The sequence below is a fragment of the Anser cygnoides genome, chromosome 11 (assembly GCF_040182565.1).
Source record: "Anser cygnoides isolate HZ-2024a breed goose chromosome 11, Taihu_goose_T2T_genome, whole genome shotgun sequence".
NCBI lineage: Eukaryota > Metazoa > Chordata > Aves > Anseriformes > Anatidae > Anser > Anser cygnoides.
The window spans coordinates 15,268,094-15,293,265 of record NC_089883.1 but is presented as its reverse complement, the minus strand read 5'-3'; the positions used below and the strand labels follow the sequence as shown (position 1 = coordinate 15,293,265).

Genomic DNA, 25,172 nt, shown 5'->3' with positions numbered 1-25,172 from the left:
TAGAAATAACACATACACTTAGAAATATGTATATACATGTGTATTGTTTCTTTAATGACTACGTTGTGTGTGTCCATTAAGCTTGGAGAACACTTGTAATAGAATAATGGGTTTTGTTATTTTAAGTGGTCTTTATATAGAAGATTAAGATAGAATTACAGAGACATACCTCTTTAATTTCAAACTTCAACTGAAGATCTGTCAGTTCATCTTCAGCAGGCTCCTTATTTCTTATTTCTTCTCCTTTAATCAGTGTCCTGTCAGTTTGGTCAGAACTTTCTTCAAAATCAAAATATTCTTCTTCAGAGTCTACAGAACAGAAATGACCTCCTTCTTAGTAAAGGATAAACTTTTTCCATGAACAGGGGTAAATCTACTGCTCTATTTCCCATTCCAATGTCATTTCATACTGTACAAACTATTTAAACCTGACCCGACCAAGTAGTTTTTAGATCTATATTGCTTTCTTCCCATTAGATGAAGGTGGGAAAGTGAAAAAAAAAATTAAAGCCCTGTTAAAGAACTAGAGTTAGGCTGTATCGTTAGATATTAAAGAATCTATATAGGGGAAAAACAGTTCTAAAGTAAACTCCAAAAAAAAACAAGTTTCCCGATTCCAGTGTACAAGTTTCTCTCTAGAACTATGAAAATAAACACTCAAATCCACCATATGAATAAATTAATTTGCTATTTGCTATTCTAGCTCTGCATTTACTGAAAAAGGAGAGTTTTGCTAATGTAAAACATTTCGGACAGTACATCTGTGATGTCTGTAACAGTATTTCTGCCACATGCTGGTTGCTTACGCAAGTACATGTGCTTTAGCCTTGTTATTTATCTTTTCCATATGCCTGCCTTCAAATCAATGTCTTAGACTTCAAACTCTTCAAGTAGCAGAACCAGCAGATTAGTTTTTGACTAAATCAGTGTAATTTAATTCTCAAACACATTCATCAGTTCAATTCCCTAAAAAGATGCCTCATGACATTTGGATAATTAAACTGGATTGCTAATAACATCTGAATGCAGTTTTTATTAACATCTCACTCATATTTCAAGAGGTTGCTATGCAGAGTATGAATTCATCTCCAAAAAAAGGGGTTTTGTTTTTAAAAAAAAATAAGTTTCGTATTCTGATGTAACAACAGCATCTTAATACTCATGCAGTGGAAGTTAGAGACAACCATACTCATCCCTAGTGTCCTTATAACATGTTTTAAGGGCAATGCTAGCCTAGAAATGTGAAGTTATTCCATAAATGTTGGCCGCCTACTTTTACTAAGGGGCATGTACGTTTTCTTACCTGACACTATTTCTGCTAACAACTGGTGGGTTTTAAGTAACCCTTTATCAACAACAGGAATTGTGGGAATCACTGCTACCTACATAGAGCAGAAAGAAGAAACCATCATTTTAAAGTTCACGTAACATGGTATGTTCAGTTATATTTTCCACTGGTTATGCATCTTTCAGGTGGCCTTCCCCATATTTCTTAGAAATGTGAGATTCTCCAATAACTTATACTGAAGCCAATGGGACAGTGACAAAGTCTCAGGTAACCTTGTTTGAATAAGCCCAGCATATTCTGATATCAAGTTGTATTGGCACCACTCTGCCTAGCTCAGATGGACAATAGATCTCTTACTTTAACTGAAAAAGAGAAAGGACATTAGCAGGAATTCACACTTAAAACAATCACTTTGATCATGTCTTCTTACTTATTTTTTAAATTTCATTTTTATTAATTGTTGTCAGCTTACCTTTGTGCTTGCAATTGACACAGATGGCTTCTGAGGCAATGGAATGCTATCAATCAGATCAAAAATTGCCTTGATTTTCTTGTCAGAGAGTCTGATATGTACCAAAGGAAGCCCTCCTGACACTTTAAACCTTAAAAAAAAAATTGATTCACTCCAAGAAAAAAAAAAACACAGTACATATCAACTCTTGATTTAAAATGTTACTAGTAACTATGCTAATATATAAATATCATATCGCATCACAGTGAAGCTTGTGAATCTGTATTAAAAAATAGGTGTTGGACTCATTTTAATGACTTTTTTTTTAGTCAGTAACAAGTGAAGGTGACCAGGGAATTAGTAGAGAAGAAAGGGTTTGTAAGAAGTAGTAAGCTAACTATCTCCTACATTAATGTGTTACTAAACCCTTGCAGAAAATATATATTTTTTTCTTTTCTCTAAATACACAGTAATTAAAGAAGTCCTCTCAATATTAATACATTACTTTGCCATCCTGGTATCTTTTTCCACCATTGATTTTGCCAGCTGTACATGAATATCCATAGGCTGTAATATATGCAAAGTTGATGGACGTTGAAAATGAGCCTTCTTCCAGTCTTCACCTGCAAGTATTCAACCAACTTAGAAGAAAAAGATTGCTTGCTAATTGCGCTATCTAATGCATTGTGAGTAACCAAATGGCATTCCCAGGAAAACTTAAAAGAACCCACTCACAAAAGAAGCCAGAACTATTTAGGTGAACTGTTTTAAGAGCTTTTAAATGATTTTCAATATTCCTTAACACTATGTTAACTTAGCGGCCTTAACCCAATTCTACACTAAAAGATACATCTGAATATAAAATCTTTAAAAAGTAACCTAGCATTTTGTTAACTGCAAAATATGAGTCCAAATTAAGTATTACTACGGCCAACTTTAGTTCATTTGCCAGAGCATTAAGGAAAACCTAACAGTCCTATGCATTTATGTTGCTCACTGGCAAAGAAATAATACACCAGTCTCAAAACAAAAAACAAGCAGGTGCTTTAAGAGAAATTAACATGCAAACTTTTTGTAGCTGAATACCTGAGAGCAGACTATTACAACCTCTTACGTAACTACTGGTTTTTGTTTGCCTTCTTTCTTTAAAAAGATTTTTACTAATTACAGGCAATTATCCTTAATCAACCCTTTGAGTAAACAGCAACTGTTTTGTTACCTGCTCTTCCAAATAGAAGTTGCACATTTTTTATTTCCATGTCAAACTTGTCATAAGCTTTGTCCATTATCTCCTCCAAAGATGAAAAGCTAGAAGCTTGACTACTGCCTTGATTTATGCTGTTCAGCTAAACACATAAGGACAAGACAAAGTTAAGTCTCAAACTTACATGCATTTACATGCTATTATTTCTAGTGATGGTGAAAAAGACAATTCGTAGGAGTTTACGATTGCCATTTGGACCCTTACAGAGATGAGATCTTTATTTCTTTAACACTTCACTCACCAAGGATAGTTAGAATATTTTTTTATTTCTCCTCATGGTATCGAACCATTCATATTCAAGTAATGTAAAATTAATTCTCATTATTAGTTTATTGCTGGAGTACAACCAAAATATTTACTTGGCTAAAATCAAGTTAAATAATTGTCATTTTTCAGTTTTACAGGAACAAGGAAATGAACTTTCAAGCTCCAAGAAAGAAAAGGTATTTTATCCATTAAAGATATACCATTCTATAAATAAGGGGGAAACATTCACATTTTGCTGAAGACATGGAAGATTAAAACTACTGTGATTATGATTCACCAAATACGGAAATGTTTTATTGGTGGATTAACTAGTAAAACTATGTCTAAAGACAACCTAACAGCTCTGAACACCAATGAAACTGCTGACCCCAACTGATTTTGTAGTAAGCATACTATGCGAAAACACATTCACAGATGACCACCTTCATCTTCTGAAAACCATACGCTTCCAAATGACAGCTATGTTAAAAGAAAAAAATATTTTCTTCCTCCGAGTTTATAAAAGATCATCTATGTACCTGAAATGTACCGAAGTCCAAAATCAGCAAATCTGAATTTTCATGGTAGAAACCTGTCTGTGGAACCACAAGGTAGGAAGGCTTCAGATTAATCTTCAAGTCAAGGACCTTCCTCATTTCGATAATATGAGCTAATCCTTAAATAAAAGGAAAGGTACATAAAAATTGAAATACTAGTCACAAGTAAAATAGTTCTTCCAGACAACATATAAAGAGATGTTATCTCAAAGACAGGGCATATTGAATGAAGTCTTATTTTCATACAAGTTTACTGTTTTCATAGAATTGGTTTCCATAAAGAGAAATCAATCACAGAATGGCATTTTCCCAGTAAACTGAATACTCCTCCCCACAAAACATTCACTAATCCAAGCCAAAAGAAAAAACACAAGGCAAAAAAAAAATTAATCATTCTATTAAGCCAGCAAAAAACACACAAAGTTTTGCAAATCATATAGAAACATTTTATGATATTGATATATACAATGTTTATGATATATAAACATTCATATTTTATGAAATTATCTCACTTCAGGTAAGATACATGTTATCTTACCTGTAGCAGTTCTTTCTTTGATTTCCTCCAGCTTCATTAACGTGGCTGACGTTAATCTTTCAAGATCCATTCCCTTACTTGTCTGAAAGAACTCTACCGTTGCGTTTATTGTTTTCTTTTCAGGAAGGAGAGAGATACAAGAATTATCAACATATACAGAAGTCATTCAGTAAAAAAAAATACAAAATAGATCTTGACTGATCAAAGAGAATTAGAGCAACAGTAGAGAAAGAAAAGAATCAGAATCAGAAAAAGAGGGAATAATTTTGTTAACTACTCACTGCATCGTATTTTATTTCCACAGGCTGTGATTCAATACTAAGACTCTGATCAGCAGTACTATCTTCTGGGTTAATATTAAACTCTATCTTAAGTAGAGAAGACCTGCTGTCTCCTATGGAAGCCACAAGAGATGGTACAACGTTTTGTTGTCTCAGGCCTGTAACGTACCAGTTTTCAAGCTTGGCTTCCACCCTAAAGAAGATAAAAAGTTAAATATATTTAATTACAATACAGAACACAGTTCCATCTAGTGAAAACAAGCAAGATAAGAAAGCTTTTGATAAAGGAAAACAAAACCAACCTAGCTTCATAGGACTAACACGCCACATGGTTAAGAAATTGTAACATGGATAGATTAGAGAAAAATAGGTAGGAATTGAGTTGTTCACAGCGTGACAAGGATGGTATTTTATTTTTACCTTCTGTCATCTGCAAAGTGGAGTAAAAGTAACTTTCAGCTCATATTTACTAAGAAAATCAGTTCCAAGAGAAAATAGGTAGAATATTTATACTACAGGTAAAAAAATAGTAAAAATGTTAACTATTACTTATTGATTTCAAAACAAGTTATGGGCTTGATTTGGCGCAAATGGATACCCTTTACTGCCAGCTTTCTTAGGAACACTGGTAAGTGGAATCAGCAGAAAAATATCTATGAAAGAAAGAGCAGTTTGGTGGTGTCCACATGCCTAACTTCATTCGTATTTTGAAGTAACTATTAGACATAAAACCGGTTTTAGGGTCCTGGTTTGCTACCATTGGAATTTCTGGACTCTGGGCATAATTGAAGTCACAAACCTGACTTCATTGAGATAACCTAATGACATTTTTCCAGAAAATTAAAATCAATGGTATTTTTCCCTACTGTTTCAGCCTTGCCAACTAAATTATATGGCACACTTCAGTAAAAGTTTTTTCAAAGCTTTTTTTTTTTCCAGCACTCAGTCTGCACTTTTAATACTACCCCCAAAAATGTTTTCAGCAAAATATTTCCACAGTTAACAAATGAATTCGTGATCTTATGCATGAAGTCAAATGATGATAGAACTGCAAATCAAAGTGTAAAAAAATGCACAAACTCATTTTCTAGCCACTGAAACATTATTCCTTGACTGTATAACACAATTGGTGTTCAGTATCTCTGATGTGCCCTTTGTTAAGGGGGACAAAGGTCTCAGCTGTCCTGGTTCATCTCCTACCCACAACATACAGACGTAGATTTTCTTTTCTGTAGGAAGTAATCAAGCAGCACTTTTGGTAGCTTGGCTGGAATGTAATCAGCTCAACCACTTCACACTGTTTAAGCATCAATTCCCAAAATATTCAGCACTTCAACATCTGGATTCAAGAAAAAGATGACTCATATTCACGCACAGCAACAAGTAGTATTCCTTTCTTCATTCCCTTCAATGTTATTTATCAAATCGACAACTTTTAAAATTATCCGCAATGACTGAAATATCAGAACCCCTGTAAACGTACAAGTCAACATACAATATAATACAAAGAAAACTACCCAAGGAAAAAAGGTTAGAAGTTTGAAAAAAGTAATGTTTCTACTAAAAAAAGAAAACATCAATCTAATTACTTAATGGCTTGTGCTCCTGGGCGTTGTGATATTTTTGTACTCAGATCAATTATCTGTACTTTAAGAGTTTCTGCCACATTCTTGTCTTCTTTAATTGTAAGCGAAGTGCTTAAGAGCTTCAACGTCACAACATGGGCAACGTACTAGTGAGAAGGACAGAGAAAACTGAAATTAGTCATCTTGATCTGAAATTTTTTTCAGCGCTTGTAATTTAAATCCATCTAACGAAATGTGTAATTGCAGCTATTCCAGTAGCCATACATCCCCATGCAGGAAGCTAGCTATAGAGAACTTTCATTCAACCCTCACTAGTCAATTCTGCAATATAAAATAGCATATTTCAACAAATGCTGAGCAAATAAAATCTGTATTTCTTTTTAAGATTCATAGGAGTTTAGGCTGTGAAATCAAGCATAGATAAGCTACACTCAATAGACAGCTAGCAAGACCAGTAAACAAAATTGTTATAATCACACCAAATAACTACTTTTTAGAAGTAATTGCATAAATGCCTTCATTCTTCCTGCTTAATGTCAGGTATCAACCTTGTCAAAGATGGGTAAGCCTTTCTATGTACCATTTGTGACTACATCAATCAGTAACTTAAAAAGAATCAGACCATACTTCCCAATTCAATTTGAAGCCTGCACATTTCTATGTGGTATTGACAAAGATGAATGCATCTTTACACTTAATCACCTGTCCAAATTAAAAATGGAAGCTTTTCCTACAGAGTTAGGCAAGAATGTGTGAAACAAAAGAATGCAACAGTACTGGGCACAGTTCGGGTTGTTCATCATCTTTGCTGGTAACAGAGGCATGTTGCTGCTCTGCTCTTTTCAATTTAACAAGAACCAAAGTTCACACGATCATGCAGAGGCTGGGATTTTGCCCCCCAAATAATTCTGAGTTTCCCTGTGTGAAGCACATGTAGGCTTACAATGACAAAATTTAACAAATATACACAAGGGTGGAAGATTGGAGCATTCAGTTAGGCAAGCAGGGGAAAACAGACAAAAGTCTCCTTGAAGGAAGCAAAAAAGTGCTTCTCTAAGTGATGAGCAACTAGAAGCAGAGCCACCAGTCATGTTCAGATTTAAAACAAGACTTGTAATAGCACTGTCTAAAAATAGCCATACTGAGAGAAACCTTAACATTAAACACATTCTTGTTGTCTCCTTTGTAACTTTCAACTGATAAACCCTGCCAAGATTGCTATACCAGCAAGTTGATATTTTATTCCTTTGCTTAACAAGCCAAAAAATATCTGTCACAAAAGTCTTGTGTTCTTTTTTAAATATATGCTTTTTTAATTTATGCTTTCCTCGCTGTTGCAGAAACAAGTATAACAGGAATCTCCGAGTACTTCTTATGAGGACAAAGGTTTCAACAGGAACATAACATGAGCCCTCTAACAAAGGCATCCCAGGAAGTGGCAAGCATTAGGTGAAACAGGAAATAATCCCATGCTAATGTTCACCTTTATACAAACAACAGCTCAATTATCAGAATAACTGACTTCTGGATTTACAGAACAGTCAAGACAACCATACAGGCTAGTTCGTTTTTTGCCACAACAGGAAGCAAGAGATAAATGCTATTTTTTCATTACTAATGTGGCATCTTTTTTCATTTACAGTTAGCTTTTATTCTCTTCAAAGTTGCAAACAGGTATCTATCTATCTTCCAGTTTGCTACTTCTAAATCACTCCACATTAGGGCTATGCACAAGGCAAAACATCCAAGAAAACATTAGCCATTCCTCATGTTTTCTAACTAAGAATTTATACGTTTATTTATCTTCTTTACAAATTCCGCACAGATTTTATTTTTACCAACACATTCTTTAGCTTAAGAATAACATGTGTCTGAAAGTTGGGTTTTTGTCTGTTTGTTTTTAAACCACCCATTAAGACTCATTTACCTGTTTTGGTAAGGAAAGGTGATGGGAGCTGTCACTATAACCAATAGCAGTAAAGAGCTTAGCTTTCTCTTCTGGTGTCATTAGTTCATCAATAGCTAAAAAAAAACGAAAACCCACAAAAATGTACACTTGAGTACAGCTAAAAACATATGAGGAAAATTGGTTATGGTTACTAACTAAAGTTCTGCTGACACAAAGCTCATCTTCTGTTTCTCCATACTGCAGTATGTTCCGTATTATAAAATAATAACCAGCCTTCATATATGGCATTACATACATAGCAGTGAAATCATTTATTAGGCTACCCATAATTTCCAAATACAAAAATAACTTTAAGGAGTACTATTAGAATACATCTCTCAACCAGACAGCAATCAACAGATTACAGTATTTCACTTGATGCATATTGCGCTACAGCTGTAAACTCAATGTTCTTCTTCTTACAAAGTTCTAAAATGCTTACAGCCATTTCAGAACTAGGCCGTATTTCTCAACTCAACAGTCAGTAACAGTATGTAATACTATAAAATAGATCAATACTGCATGGTACTGTCTATGCTGTACTCTCTTCTATATAGTAGCAAGCAAGATATATTGTAACTTGTTTCTTTATCATTATTAAATAAAAGTACATAGTAACTTAAAAGTCTATGAAAAAGTTAGTATATTACAGCCTACACTTACTTTCAGGAATAGATGATTCTTCATCTTCCTTTTTTCTAGATTCTCTCTTACCCCAGAAACCACTAAACCATCCTCCACTTTTTTTTTCACCTTCAGTGGCTTTCTTCTTCAGTAGTTTCTGTCCTGATCTTATCGTCTACAAACCAGACATGAGAATATGTAACTAATTATAATATGTTTTTTTCTGTAAATAATTCATGTATGCATGCATGCATGTTGAATAGATATCTGAGAGACAGCAACATCATACATGGAAGGGATTAAGACCACTGACTCAGCAGACAAACAAAAAGAGGGCAGGGGGCAGGGACAGAGTGGAGGAAGAGAGAATGCAAGTGTGTGTTACTTTGGGTGCCCTTTCTCAAGTCATTTCACTAGCATTCATACTGCAAAAAGGCAGGAACCATATGAAAAGAGAATGAGTGGGGATACGAGAAGCAATTACATTTCTAACATTACAGTAACAAACCTGATGACCAAGCCTGTAAAACTGCATATATTTAGTAATATTTATTTTTTTCTTACATCATAGTCACGCTTTCACTTTGCATTAAAAAAAAAAAAATCTAGGCATGGCCACGATATCTCAAAAACAAGCAACATCATTACTGTTTTTTCATCTTTTTTATGTACATTCCAGATGTGTTGATTTCCAAAATAAAATGCATATTTAATCTACCTTTTAACAACTCCATCATAGTTACTCTTTAATTAGACTGGCTATCCACTAGAAAGGGACCAGAATACAGATAGTATGGAAACAGCTGTATATGTTTGGTTCAAATACCTGAGAATCAGTCTCGAAATAACAAAAGTCAAAGGAAGAAAACAATCATAAACCCTGAGACAATCTCCTGAATGGTACAGAGTACACAGTAGAAACACTGTGTGCACACAGTGTTAAGTTTTAGGGAGTGGTATCCAGTTTGGAAATTGATTTACTCCTGTTCTGTAAAGACTGGCAACTTGCCTTCTCTCTTCCCCATCCAGTCATTTGTCACCACAATTTTTTTTCCAAGATTTTATTATGATAATCTTATTTGAAGTGTTAAAATATTACTGAACAGAAATTATTTCTTACCTCAACTTGTGCTTGTTGTCTTGCTAGGACTATATTGAAGACATCAAGTTTTCTTTCTAGGTCCTGTAAAAACGTATGATGAAATCTTTTGCCTCTCAATGACACTTCGGAGGTGCTCACCAATACAATTGCTCTACCAGCCCCTTCATCTTTATACTCTAATTTCTTCCTAGACATGCTCCTTTCTGTCAAGGGTATATCTCCTGCCAAAGTTCACTTAAAAGGTGATGTTTGATGTTAGACAGCCTGATTTTTTTTTAATAGATTAATCTTGCACTTCAGTAAACATGTCCAAGTTCATTATTCTGCAACCAAGAGAGGTTAATTTAACAGCAATTCACTAGAATTCTCTCTTTCCCCAATAGGATACATTGCACTTCTGATGAAAACTGTCTTTCCAGAGCTCCTCTGCCCTAGTAAAACTATCAACCTTGATTACTCTCATGTACATTTGAACAATTATTTAATTATGGGACCAAAACATACTTTCTCTCAAGAAAAACACCACATACCTGAATCTGCTTCTGTGTTTCTTCTGACAGTTTACTCTGTGTCAGCTTATTTTTGTACATTTTCTTATAACTCTTCAGAAGCTGCCTGTGTTGTTTCATGTTACTCCACGACCACATACGAGTATGTCTTCTGATGTGAATTTCAAGAACACTGTCACCTGCGTATTTCCACCTACAACAATTCCCCACTTGTAAGCAATTTCTTATTTCATTTTGTGCAAGGTAACTTAAATATTGCAGTGGATGTAGCATATTAATATGCACTGTGTTCACCACATCCTTTAAGTAACTTTGTTTATAAAACTTTTAATGGTTTCAACATCACTTCTGAAAAAGACTGATGGATTATATTTAATGCCTGAAGAACTATAAACTGACATTCTCTATTGACTTCTGCATGTTTACAAACTTGGGCTGTAATAGCATTAAGTACAATTACTTGATGCTGTTTGTCAAAGTGCTTAAGTACTCAGAAAGAGATCCATAAAACATTATCAGTTCAAAACTAAGAACTAAAATTAGAGTTGACATACATTTCCCTCGTAAAACATTGCCTAATTTTTTCTTTAGTCATTCTAAAACTGCACTCTAACCTCTACAACAAACATTGGCTTTTTGTTCAGAGATTCTGGGATCAAAGTTAGCTTTCAAGTAATTTTCATCAGTTATTTAGTTCTTTCACATAATCCTTCTGCAAACCTTTTTTTTTTTTTTAAACTTGGCTAAGCAAAGCTATATTAAAGTTATGATACATGCAATCTCATTCTAAAACTGTATTAACCACAAAGGAGAATGAAAAGCCTGGAAAGGACTACAGCATCTCCCAAAAAATGCATGAACATATTCAACTTACCATTGTCTGGCATTTTTATGGAGAGATACATTTGGCCTAAATCTTCTGTACGGTGCATTGCGAACCATATAATCTATGGACTCCAGAAGGTCTATCATGCTGAGGTACTAAACATAGGAAAACAAGCTTCTTGGCAAAGGTTCAGATGCCATTACACGCAATGATTAAAATACATTTATATGTTTACCATGGCCTTCGCTACTCCCCAAACTACACAGAAATGTAAGCCTATGCATTTTCATTAGTACATTAAAGTAGACCAATAACTATACTTATTATTCTCAGAGGACACCACCACCTCAATTTCTGGTTTTCTTGAAGAACAAAGTAATTGCGTTTCTGTTAGCCTGCTCAGAACAAAGTCGCTGACTTTCTCAAACCAATCTTATTTTCTTCCTTGGTCAATACACAACTTCCCCAATCCTGGAACTGCATTTTCTTAAGCATTACTGGCACTGTTCTGAACACAGATTACACTTTAATATCAATGAGAGCTATTTAGCCAACTGTTAATTACCAGTGAATAACTGACAACAATATCATTGCTGGGGAACAATCTAAATTGATTCCTTGATAATTCAGTAGGCTTTGTTGTCAAAGCCAGTATACACTATTCATTCCCATCCTTGCCTCTCTTCAGTTATAGTATCAGCCTACGGTTTTAACAGTTAAAGCAAGGTAAGGGCTAATCAAAAGAATGATTCCGTTCTCTATGTGAAAGAAATGCTACTGAAAGTGCTGTCCCCAGAGGGTCCACATGTAACAGGGTCAGAGTACCTAGATCTAGTGGCAGTGAGTGACTTACATCGTGAGAAAAGGACGTGACACTTCACCACAATTGCTGATACACATTTCAGTCTACGCACCTATCAACGTAACACCTAAAGAACACCGTTTTTCAACAACAAAAATATCCTACACAAAAAATCCTCACAAACTGAAGTAGGTGATAACATACACCAAGCCAACTTACCTGTGGCTTAGTGAGTTCGATGGCAATTCTCTGTACTTCTACATTACAATCAAGCTTGGGAGTTTTCAGTTCTACTTCTGCATATGGGTTGATATAGAGTCTTGCAGAGGCTGATACTGGTCTAAAAACTTAAGAATTCAAATTATGTGTTTATTTACAATTAAAATACATCTTAAAAGTACTTAAGTGCACTGCCTGATACATCAAACTTCATAGGGATAATACATATGCCCAAGACCCATAGAAACAGCACGTGATTCTTACCACAAATGAGCTTAGTCCAGCGTTAGTCAAAGTCTGAGATCACAGAATAGCTTGGGTTAGGAGGGACCTTAAAGATCATCTAACTCCAACCCAGCTCCCATAGGCAGGGATGCCACCCACTAGATCAGGTCGGCAAAGGCCCCATCCAGCCTGGCCTTAAACACCTCCAGGGATGGGGCATTCACAGCTTCTCTGGGCAGCCTGCTCCAGTGCCTCAGTACCCTTACAGTGAAGAATTGTCTCCTAATGTCCAGTCTCAATCTGTTCTCTTTTAGTTTAAGACCATTCCCCCTTGTCCTATCGTTATCTACCCAAGTAGAGTCCTTCTCCATCTTTTTCATAAGACCCCTTTAAATATTGAAAGGTTGCAGTGAGGTCTCCTCAGAGCCTTCTCTTCTCCAGGCTGAACATCCCCAGCTCTGTAACAGAGATCTTACATTAATCTGTTAACGTGACAGAGATTTTACATTTAGTTTTTTTTTGTAAAATGAAGCTACTATGGGCCTGCCTGCATAATCGGGTCAGACTAATTAACATGCTCAAAGCAGCATATATTCATATAGTTTACTTACTGTATTGGTAGTCTTGAGACTGGTTACCACCACATGGAATTCCTCTTTTCAGCTGATCCTGTGAAGAAATACGATACTGTCTAATAATTGCTGAAAGGTACTACTTTTGGGCGGTTCCCTACGGTTTAAGTAGACCAACTCCAATTCACATGTTTTCTGCAGGAGTTTTCTCCACCCTGCATTCCCAAAAGGCATATCTAATATAGCACAAGTACTTACAAGTAAAAAGTTTTAATATACCTTTTAAAAAAAAAAGATTAAGTTTCTCTCTTCAAGGGGAAGGTTAGTACAGTTTTCATTCAACTTTGTTTAGAGGTTCATGGAACCTTGAAATCTTTCAAAAACCAGTGTGTATGAACTTAGAAGTATCATAGCTCATGTATACATTCAAACACGTAGCATAATAGATCAAGTGTTTGTTTTCAAACTACTTGAGGGTACTGAGAATAAATATTCATAAACTATCCCTTCTCATGTTTAGCACATAATGAGGCCACTTAAGCCTTCCAGTATTTCACGGGTAGGAGAGAAACTAAAGATAGAAAGAAGTCAGGAAAGTAATGCAACAGCATGAGAGGTCTCAGAAATATCATGCTACAGCTGAGTCTTCATTCAAAATGAAGTCTGTTTGCCGCTACAATCGTTCCACAATTTATTGAGAGTGCTGTATTTGATGCTACCCAAACATTTTAGCTAGATTCCAAATTGCCATGGCACAATCAGTTAAAATAGGAGGCATGCTTTTAGGACAAAGTATGTATTATTGCATGTATTACATGAAAGCAGATGAAGTTTCTGTCATATTTTACAAAGTCTGTCAACATCAAGAGTTGTTTTTACGTGGAAAATATTTCACAATTATGAATTTCTTCAAGCAATTCCTTTTCCCAGTTCCTTAATTAAAAACAGCTTTACATTTTATAAAAAGGTACATTTCTCATTAAAAATATTTGTATTTCAACTTACCTTCTGTCTACTGCTCCACAGTAATAAAAGTTAGCTTTTCAATGAGATTAAGTGTGTAACAGCTAATCTCACAAACAGCCATATGCTCACATTATTTAAATATGAAGACTGTTGTATGAAAGTGACAGATTGCTATGGATTACACAGCTTATTTTAACTACAAGTCTGACCAATGAGCTACAGTAATAAATACGATTTCTGGATAATACTGTTTAAAAGTAAGACTAAAATGGCCTGTCTGGATAGAAGGTCTAGCTTTCCAGGAAACAAGCTACACTATAAACTACATATAAAATGTATTCAGGTCTTTAATACAGGGAATGCTACTAAAAATGTTATTTGCTGTTTATTTAGTTTATGTATTTGTTTTAAAACTGTGAAACAGAGAGGATTTAACAAGCTGCTGAAAGGATTTCCACAAGTAATCTTTTGCCCATGCCAAATTCCAGTCTTCCCCCATGTTTCTTCAAGCCTTCTCACATGTGTTCTGAGCTGCTTCCTGCTTTCCCTCTCTTCCCCTTCTAGGCACAGGGCCATAAAGGTTGCCAAATTCACCAAAGCACAGAAAGACGACTAATCACAACTGACAGATTTTTAACTCTCAGAAATGATGCATCAAAAGCTGCAGCTATGATCTCAAAAGAAATGCCCCATCACAAGACGCAAAACATCCAAATGACAATCCCAGTATGCAATGTGACACTAGTACAAAGTGCCAAAACTGCTAAGGATTTCAAGGACTGGAAAAAACTGCAAGTGGTGAGATGCTTCAAGTTAACGGGTGATCAGAATACTAGACACCATCTGCTACAGTGGAATTGTTCTGCCGTCAACCCTCAAAGAAAAGTTTACATGCAGGATATACCACAGGCTTTTGAAACAGAGAACTCCATTTTATAGTCATGGAGAGCAAAGCTCCCACTTCTTTCAGAAGTTATCTGTTAAGAACTCAATTGATGATGTCAGGTAAGCCACTGTTAGACGGCCACAATGCCATCTGTCCACAAGCATGTGAAGCACTGATTCACCCCTGTGCAACATGTGCTAGGTGAGCCTGGTTGGCGGGGGTGGGGGCATGGGTGACGACTAGATCTCCAGAGGTCTTTTTGAACCTCAACCATCCTGTGATTCCATGGACAATTTTGGCATGATGCATTTGAAGAACTAAGGCTTTTGCTGCTGTCAATTCAAGCAGTGTATTCTGTACATGTTGGTTTGCATTTACATCTCACTTCAGACTGGTTGAGATCTAACAGAGAAAATATCCACAGAAAAGCTATGACACCAGTGTCTGCAAGTATTATGGTCAAATGTCATTCACTCCACGCTAACTCTGAAAACACTAACATTAACTTGGCTGTTATTAATATGCAAGCATCTCTGCTAAACTAGAAAGGCATAAGGGAAAGTGCTCTGAGGTTATTCAGCTATTTAAACAAAGCAAGAGACTACAGACAGGATAAAGAATCAACATATTCACAGCATCTTCTACATACAGTGAACTTAACACCCCAGCTTTGAGACAAAAAGAATTGCTCTACAATGGGAACTTGAACAGAATAAAAGGACGTCTTAGGTTTCAAGATCCATGTAACAGGCAAGATTCAGAGCACATTTCCTCACTGGTTGGTTTTACGCTTCAGTTTTGAACCAACCTTCCCTATCAGCATGAAGCCTATCTGGTTACGTATATCTTTTATTAACTAGGAAAAAAAAAAAAAAAGATACCTCTAAAAGACAACAGAAGAAAAGGAAACAAGGGAAACAAGCAGTATTGTACAAGGATACACAGAATATTTGCATAACCTCTATAAACAAGCTGTTTTTTAACTACATGAATGTCATAGCCATCTGAAATAAACTTAACACTAATGGTGCCTTTACAGTTCAGTAGTCCTCATCTGTAGCACAGAAAGAGGATGTTTGCCCTCAGACATAATTTGTATCTATACAACTGCCCTATTCATAGCACTAAAGTTCCCAGTTCCCCTTCTGAGGAAGTAAAACTTGTGAGAGAAGGCAGAAATGAAAGCAAAGCAAGTACTTCATAGACTTACAACATTACAAGCTGCAAGAGACAATTACTCATCCAGCTAATAACTACCCAAAACATGAACAAAGCAGAAATAAAGAGACAGAGCCTCCAGGAAACTTACATACTTAAATTTGAGTTTAAAATGCTAATTTAAGGGAAAGAATAAAATACATGCCTCTTGTTCTGTATGCAATTTACACTCACTGCCCTCATATTGTGTCTCATCATCTGCAATGGAGCACCTTCATGTACTTCAGCCTCTTCAGTCTGACAAGTGCAACATATTCATTCATTCATATATAAAACTTATTCTAACAAACCTCTTCCAAAATTTTACCAGAGCTGTTTCCCACAATGAGGGGTTCTACCTTAATAGAAATACTACATTAACCTCTCTAACTTAAAAGTCCGAGGATTCATACACACTACCTGTAAGCTTTGGTTTGTTTGTTTTGTAAAAAAAGCTTTTTGCTTTAACATCTTGTTCTTCTGTTTGGTTTTGTTTCAGTCACACAGCTTAGGTATCTGCATAACACATGATACAAGTTTCTGCTCTGATAAGGACATAATATTCTGAAATTTTATTAATTCTGTGTTCATTTAATAACTTAATTTTCAGTATAGTAGCTATATAAAATCTCATATAGCCCAGATACTAACAAACAGTACTTGGTAAGGTCAAGATGAACATACCAACAAAACTGATTTTAAAGACCCAATTTCTGACCATTTCTAAACCTATAGGAGTTGGTAACATATAGAGGTAACAAAAAAGGATTAGCGTTAATGGTGTGATGGATTAACGTATGACTCTGGTATCAAAATAGAGTTGACCAAATGTGTTGACCAAAATGCGTGAGGATGGGGGGTTGTAGAAATTAGTATGGCATAACTTAAAATACCACTAGAGCCGTGAAATATAGTACACATTTTCTTCTACATTACCAATATTTGTTCACGGGAGCCATGATAATACATTTTGCTGTGTACATTCCAATAAGCACTGAGGCTGTCCAAGCACAAAAGCTGCGTAGGGAAAAAAAAAAAAAAAAATCAACAGACTCCATACTCAGTATTCAATCCATACTATGAATTTAGCTTTCCATTTGAGAAAACAAAGGCACGTTAGACAGCAAAGATACTACAAGCACTGAGATGTATTTAATCTTTTAAGCACTAAGATGTATTTAATCTTATAATACTATTTTTCAAATGAAAATTACTTGCTCAAAAGCAAGCTCTTAAAGCACACACAAGTTCACACACTGATTAAACACAACAGGGTGGGAAGAAGGAGGGGAACACAAGCAAGCACGCTTAGCTACCAGAATCCCAAATACATGTTAGGCATATAGACTAGAGTGAAAAATGGCAGTTTGACAAAACTATTCGAAATCATAATTACTATGCAGACTTCAGACTTGTTGTATAATGCCTTTAATGAGATGATCAGTGTTTGCATTTAACTATTTAAACCATGGACTTGAAAGTTATGGCTTATATAAAGCCAGTAATTTTGGTTCTACTTCTGTTTAATTACAAAGTAAAATTAAGAAGACGAAGAATTCACAACACATTTTCCAACTCTCCTTTACAACTACAAACTGTTACACTCCAAAGATTAGTTGCTCACTTGGTAGCTAGGAAAAAACACCATATTACCTTGTATATTACTCTCGTAGCTTCATTCAGAATAGAAGGCTTCCAGTTCTCATTTGTTGTCTAAAAGGTCAAAGTGATAAAAGTCATTTTGAGCATCTCATTTAACACATCCAAGTTTTATCTTATACTTTCTAGCACAGAATGAGTCATTTTGGTGCTACTAGATAACCTAAGTCAGTTCCTCTAGACTGCATATGCACAGCTCAAAATCCAGTATTAAATGTGTGGGTTTATTTCAATTTTCAACTTCTTATCCCACCCATTAAAATCCTTTGAATCTATGGCAAACAAAGGTGAGCTGAAATTCTGTCGCCTCTTTTCTCAAAAGGCCTGGCAAAATACCACATTGTTCATCATGACATAATGTTTGCTTACTTTATTTATTAGACAGGGAGATAACCCCCATCAAAGTCAACACATTCAGTTTTAAAGATCACTTGTATCGTAAGAACAAAACACTAGTCTCAAAAAGTACGATGTTCCTCAATCATCATCTCTGCTGCTTGAACAAACTTCAAGTACTACTTGCACGAATAAAAGACCGTCTTACCCTCCATATGCATACTGTCATTGCATATTAAACACGTGACTTTTCCCTTCTGGTACCCAAGCAAAGATAAGTAAATCAAAAATGTAAAAACATGCATGCACATAATTACCAATAAACTAAGCTCACTCAATGTCATTCCCAAAGAAATCGGACACTGTGGATCTGTGATCTGCAAAAATAGAAAAAGAACAGCTATTTATCTCTACTGCCTGCATACAAAGATGCATCATATCATTAAAACTAACTGAAATCCTGAGCTGTTTTAAGGGTCTTCCTTGGCTTCAGTATTCTAACACTGAGTTGGGACAAAACCAATATGGCTGTAGTTTAAAGGCTTCAGAATTCAATTCTAAAACTGCATTTCAGGTCCTAAAACTTTCATAAGGTAAAGAACTGAAAAAATACAAAGAACCATACCTCAGTCAGCTACATCATTTTCTGACTTCCATTCTTCCCACCACTTTGAATATGACTCTGGAAACAGTCCCAAAATAAGGGAAATACTCTACATCCGATACTTCCCATCTACTTGCAACTATCCCATCACAAACTGCTTCATCTTTTTTCTTAAAAGAAGCTGGAACTGGGATAGAATAATACTAGTGTAGTTTATATAAAGATACTCCATAATCTAGTAGGTGTTTTAAACTTTTTGTTTTCCAACTCATCCATAAGCTCTCATGTTCCTGTCATTCTCCATTTCACCTACTACACCAAAAAAATCTGTATATCATTTGAGCCTATTAATGTACGACAAACCGCCACCACCCAAATTTAGCAAGGTATCACTGAACAATGCAAAACAAAGAACATCTAGTTCATATATTCAAAACACTTCTGACTTCTGGTTGTACCTGAGGTACTTCATTTAAAGAGGTGTAGAAGAAACCACAATAACTTTTTGAATGTGGCAAATAACAGTTTATCTCTACTGACTAGACTATAATGACTGCACTTTGGTTGAATTTAAGATAGAAAGGAGTACGTGCCAGATACTTACATCATCTTCATATTTAACATGAATGCCTGTGACTTTGACTTGCACATTTTTTATAACTTGAGTTGCAAGCTTTTCTAAAAAAGTATCTTTCTTCTCCTCCTTTGGTTTGTCTGGAAAATAAAATAAGTCAGCATTCAGCCTAACAGTTGATTTTAACCACAGCTATTCCCATGTAAATGTAATGCTTATTCTAATGTGAATACTTAACACTTCAGTTTTTAGTTTTTCAGATGTTTTCCTTTTCTGTACATCCATATTCTGAAGATGTGCTATTAGCTGTGTGCACACAACACAACCATAGGAAAACTTATGTTTAAGTTTCGGTTAAGACAGTTTAGCTTACAGCAAGTTCCAGTTTCATTTTTATTTTTAGGATACATCTCCCCACTCCTTCTAAGCTAAAAGGTTCTCTCTTAAAAGCCCCTCAGCAATTAACTATGAGTTTCAACAAGCAAGTATCTTTCAAATAGATACGAAGGTTTAATTCAGTACAAAGTATCTTAGAAATAATCTGATGAAGGTGATACTTGCACAATACAAGATCAGTCCATTAGAGCCTTTTACAGGACATTGCTTGAGAGTATTAAAAAGCTTGCATACCATAAGCAAAAATAAAAAGATACTCCGGAAAATACTCCATTTGTTCAATAGTGGAATTATACTGTGATCGTTTAAGCTAAGTTAATCATTTAACCTGAACTAAGTTCAATCTTATTTGACAGAGAGAATGGATATACAGCAACGAAAGTCTCTCTCCAGTTTATGTCCCCCCTTTCAAAAAGGAGGGGAAAAATAAGAAGTATCAGCGGATGCTAAAGAAAGAGAAACTAATCCAAAATAAGAGAAACTAATCCTAAATAAGAGAAACTAATCCTAAATAATGCAGAATATATAGTATTTTAAGAAGTTGAAAGCCATGTATTTTACCCACCTTTTGAGTGATCATGACCTTTAAAGGGTCTCTTAAAATGCTTTTTATACTTTTTACGCTTACGTCCTTTTTCAGCGCAAGCAATTTTTTGGAAAAGGATAAAATTCAAGTTAGTAACGCAGAAATGCAAGACAATAAAAGACAGAAGAAAGTTTAGCTTGTCTTAAAGCAAAGTGACTTAGGAAGCGTGCACTAAAAGCTTTTAAAGAATTGTATAGCCATTAATGATGCCATCAACTTTTTTTTTTTTTAAGCTAAACATCATTTAAGTTTAAAGCCCCACTAAAATAAGCAGCCAGTAACAACTTTAAATTATGTATGCAAATTTCCACTGGATCAAGACAGGGTCCTGCCAATTGTAAAGTCAAGGCATTAAATGCAGATTTCAATATTCCTTATACAACATCTCGTGAGTTTGAGGAATTACAAAAGATCACCAGGCTTCTCAGCAAATACACAGTCAGGCCTTTTGATGAATGCATTGCATAACACACTTTCAGATCTCTTACATACAAAGAAGATCTGAAAACAGAAGCATGACTACTTACTAGAACACCGATGAATAAACTTCTCTGTAATCCAAGCATTTATTTATTTAATGACTTAAGGAAAAGGCATAGTTGTCTTAACAGCTAACAATATGCGCACAGGAAAACCTTTAGTTTAAATCCAGATGAGGCTTCTACTATACAAGTGTGTAACTTCCAAGTTAAGAAACTCAAGACATACAAGAAAACCCAAAGAACATTTATCAATAAGATTCTCACAACAATCAACAGTAGGGTATAAATGCAATCTGAAATAACAACAGTAACTACAAAAAAGGCATACAGTAATAATGATTATTTAAATGGCTTTATATAAAGTTAAATTCTAATATTCACACACAAATTATGGTCAAACAAATCACAACCATTACATGAATTAAGTTAATGCTCTTTTTTTCCCATATTTTCAAAGAAAACCGGTTTGGTGAGTTGCGTTGTTTCTTCCCCCTCTCTGGCCATAAAGGGGAAAAAGAACGTTTAACTTTAAAAGGTTATAGCAGAAGAAGGGTGTGTCCTATGAAAGCAAGGACAGAAGAAAGTGCAATGGCCTATTTAACTTAGGGGAAGAGCTTTATTTCGATGTACTTTGCATGCTTGTTCAAACAAAGGAGAAAGAAGTGCCAGCCAAGACTTCAACCTGTCTTGCACTTACAAGGTGGTCATGCTACAAATAAAAAATGTAGAGGGAGTCACAAGGAGGAAAATCAATGCCTAACAGAAATTATGTTTTCTTTTGAATAGTTCCTTTTAGTGGTACAAGGAACCCTCTAGAGAGGATAGTTTAAAAGACAGCTTACTTCACTTCGTATTGAATTTGTAGTTCTCGGACTTTCATTTGCACGTTAGACAAAACTAAGGCAACATTGGTTTACGCTTGATTATGTGCATCCACTACTATGGAGAGACTAAACACAGTCCAAGTAAAGCTTGAAGCTCATTCTAAAGCTTGACTCAGATAAAAGTACCCTAGATATTTTTAGCTAAGAGTAACATTCTGAAAATCTGGTTCAAGAAGATAAAAAACAGCAGCAGATACAACATAACAGCTCCAGCGAATTTCAGTGGAAACTGCTTCCTTGGCTAAAAGCTATCAAATTAAACAAAATCAAGGAAAAAAACATACTAAAAGCCTTCTGTCTGCTATGAGTCATTTTGCCTGTCCACTATTGCAAGACATCCTAAACTTACGGTATTTTTAAGACTTTAGGATTTTTAAGACATTTTTAATTTTTAAGACATTTTAAGACATTTAAGACATTTTAAGACATTTTTAATTTTTAAGACATTTTAGGAACTACCCTCTGTTCTCAAAATATCTACACAACATTATTTTAAAACTAAAGCAGAATGTTGTCAGTATTTTATGACATTTTTGAACTCAAGATGGCCGATGGCTATTTTTCTAAGTGGTCTCTTAATTTCCTTGAACAGCCATTCAATTAAGCTAAGACTAGTCACACAAAGTTTCCGCTTGAATCCACAATCACCACCTTATTTCTAGAATCATCAATATGCATATGCTCACCAAACGTGCTGTTTCCTCATTTTAAATTTGGCTGCTTTGGGCTTTTTTGTTTTTAAAAACACAAGCTGCAATTAACCATGCATACCCACCAGGCTTGGTGTCCTTGCAAATCAGACTCTCCAAATGATACAAGGAATCTTGTGAATGGGTGCCTTGGTCCACATGGCAGCAAATAACCGAAAAACACATTTTGTTTAATAGGAGGAAATTGGATCCTGATATTATGTTACATTCTGCTCTTGAATGAATGTTGAGTTTGTAAGACTCATGTGTCAAGTTAGCATTTACAGTATAGTATCTGACAGCCAGAGCCACTTCAGAAATATCAAGTTTCAAATACTATCTACAGATGCAAATTAGGTAATTTTCAATTTACTTCTATCCAGCCAAAGACAAGAGTTTCAAGCTTTGGTCTCCATTAATGAGTTTTGACAATGAGAGACTTGCATAGCTCAGAGAACAGAAAATGTTTTGTCAGCTTGTGTCAGCAGACCTTGCTATCACTTCTCCATCACACTATAACCACATAGAGACGTGACCATTTTGCTCAACATTTGAATAGTATGTTGAAAGAAAATATCCTCAGGACTATTTATGCCAAGTGATTCTCAAATAAATGAAAGTACTGAATTAAGATTATACGCTTACTCATGTAAGTTGAGTAACAGTCACAAAAGCAAATACAGCTAAGAATTCATGGAGAAAATATTCTATTCAGTGTATTTTCCAGATTTTCACCAGCTGTTGCAAGCTCTTAAAAGCTTACAGGAAGAGCTGAATTTCTTATGACTTTACAGCATAGCAGAGCAATTTGGACCCCAAGACCTTTGTACCTAGCAAAGGCATGAGATCTGCTCATAAAAGAACAAGACAAGTCCTCGTGACTACAGTATCCTAATACAAGACCTGGTCACACAAATTGCAAAGCTATTGTACCACTGAGTGAGGCTGCAGCATGACAGCAATTTAAAATTATCTGTCTTGAACATTCCTCTAGCTTTTTAAACCTCAAGCCAAAAGTTTAATACTGCATCTTTGTAAAACATGACTCTGAATCTAATTCTAGTTCTTCACATGACAAGTCGATCTACTGAGGTATCATTTTTATCTAACTCTTTTTAACTCTTTTTCAAAAGCCGTGCAAATGCTGGATGTATTAAGACTCTCAAAAAAAAAAAAAAAAAGACTTTTGACTTTTCTTGCAAATGCATTGACTCCATATTACATCAAGTTCCAGATTTGCAGTTCCTCAAGTGCTGCCTACCAGGTTAAATTCTTCTTGTTACATTATCCCTTCATCCCATTGCTAACGATGGAAAAAACCAGCTTAAACATTGCTGCTCCTACAGTATCCAAGTCCTCCATAATCAGGGTAAAACTTCTACAAATATTCCCTTCTCCCAGTATGAAGTAATGGCTGCAAAATTCATCAACTGAGGTTGTCTTAGCTCACACACAGTTTCTGGCATATTAAAGACAAGAAATAAAGCAGGGCTTATTTCTTCACTGTATATAGATGACCAAATTGCTGTCTGAAGGAAAATGCAAATGTATATTTCAAACTACCAGAACAGGACAAGGCAGTAGAGAGTCCTGCAACTGAAAAATAAAGTAAGCAAAGAGTCTACAATATGGACTGTTTTTTCCCCCCCAAGTGTTCTAAGCATCATTTTATTTTCAGGAGATTTTGCAAGGCAAATGACTTGCGGCATTGCAAGTTTTCATTACCTGTCATTCTGTCATTGGCTCTGAACTTTGTCTCTGTCCATTCAAGTCTAATTTATACTGTTATTCTATTAGAGTTATTTGAGGGAAAAAAAAAGCTAACTGGGCTGAAATGATCAATTCTTTTACCCAATCATGGAAAATTTTACATTTTTAATGATCTAGATCACAGCTTTGCTTAAAGTTTCCTGTCTTCATGTTCAACTCTTTTCTTGTGTCATTACTTACTACCTCATCAAGACAGTCTCATTTTTCAAACTAGTCCAAATGCAGTACATCAGAAAAAGACAGCAGAAACTGAACTGAAAGCATTATTGTTGGTATTTTTTGTGAAAAATTTACAAACCTTACCACTCTCCTTGAAGTTTCCTTTAAGCAAAGAATGTCTTATGCTTATCTAGAACACGTTATTAAACATCCATTACTAAAACTCCAAAGCAAGATACATTTGCCTCATGCAATGTAGTTGCTGTCTTTGGTCCTATTCCCCAAAGCTTTGAGAAAAAAAATTCCAGATAATCTAGTTCTCATTTCCAATGTACAAAGGAATGATAAACAAAATGAGTAACGCTCTAAGTTTCAGAGCAAAAAGATATTTTAAAGCACTGCATTAAGAGTCCAACTGGAGGAGCTGGGCTCAATAATCCTTGTGGGTTCCTTCCAACTCAGGATATTCAACGATTCTATAGTAAGTGATTCTGAGATTAGCTAGATACTTAATTTATAAAGTCCATTGCAACATAGGACTTCCTTTCCATAGCACAACAGGTCCTCAGATTCCAGGGGAGGAATTATTAACTCAGTACCTTTTTCTGCTGCTTTCTGCAAGGCTTCTTCAATTCTTGCCAGTTCCTTCTGTTTATTATCTTGCAAGTATTTTTCTTCCTTCTCTGCATCATATTTAATGCCTGTAAACCAAGTTGGGACAGCTTTAACCCTATGTTTCAAATTTTATAAATGCATAATCAAGCAATGTGCACAATATTGAGCATTATGTTGCAATATGTCATTTGAAGCACAGGCTATTCTAGGTCTGAATGCTGAAACCTTCATACAGCCTTGGAAATTGGGGTTTTTTTCACAGTAGAACACAAAAGACTGCATCAGCGTTTAAGCACTGTTTTTCAAGAGGATGTTTCCATGAGTACTCGGA

The 25,172-nt window shown here is 35.3% G+C and overlaps 1 protein-coding gene across 4 annotated transcripts in view; it reads right to left on the bottom strand.

Moving 5' to 3' along the window:
• VPS13C (vacuolar protein sorting 13 homolog C) overlaps positions 1-25,172 on the bottom strand; it is an 88,962-nt gene that overhangs the window by 58,688 nt on the left and 5,102 nt on the right. For 2 of the 4 annotated variants that reach the window (XM_048081269.2, XM_048081265.2), the window contains exons 5-27: positions 24,826-24,927; positions 22,384-22,446; positions 20,222-20,287; positions 19,291-19,400; positions 18,400-18,459; positions 17,741-17,800; positions 17,024-17,104; positions 13,078-13,135; positions 12,242-12,369; positions 11,269-11,375; positions 10,416-10,587; positions 9,904-9,966; positions 8,823-8,958; positions 8,139-8,233; positions 6,215-6,357; positions 4,626-4,818; positions 4,345-4,459; positions 3,789-3,925; positions 2,959-3,085; positions 2,245-2,362; positions 1,761-1,890; positions 1,304-1,382; positions 170-309 (exon numbers count right to left, since the gene is read on the bottom strand). In XM_048081269.2, coding sequence (XP_047937226.2) covers positions 170-309; positions 1,304-1,382; positions 1,761-1,890; positions 2,245-2,362; positions 2,959-3,085; positions 3,789-3,925; positions 4,345-4,459; positions 4,626-4,818; positions 6,215-6,357; positions 8,139-8,233; positions 8,823-8,958; positions 9,904-9,966; positions 10,416-10,587; positions 11,269-11,375; positions 12,242-12,369; positions 13,078-13,135; positions 17,024-17,104; positions 17,741-17,800; positions 18,400-18,459; positions 19,291-19,400; positions 20,222-20,287; positions 22,384-22,446; positions 24,826-24,927 — 2,483 coding nt within the window. The remainder of the gene's footprint in view (positions 1-169; positions 310-1,303; positions 1,383-1,760; positions 1,891-2,244; positions 2,363-2,958; positions 3,086-3,788; positions 3,926-4,344; positions 4,460-4,625; positions 4,819-6,214; positions 6,358-8,138; positions 8,234-8,822; positions 8,959-9,903; positions 9,967-10,415; positions 10,588-11,268; positions 11,376-12,241; positions 12,370-13,077; positions 13,136-17,023; positions 17,105-17,740; positions 17,801-18,399; positions 18,460-19,290; positions 19,401-20,221; positions 20,288-22,383; positions 22,447-24,825; positions 24,928-25,172) is intronic. The other 2 variants (XM_048081266.2, XM_048081267.2) reach the window with 2 other exon arrangements.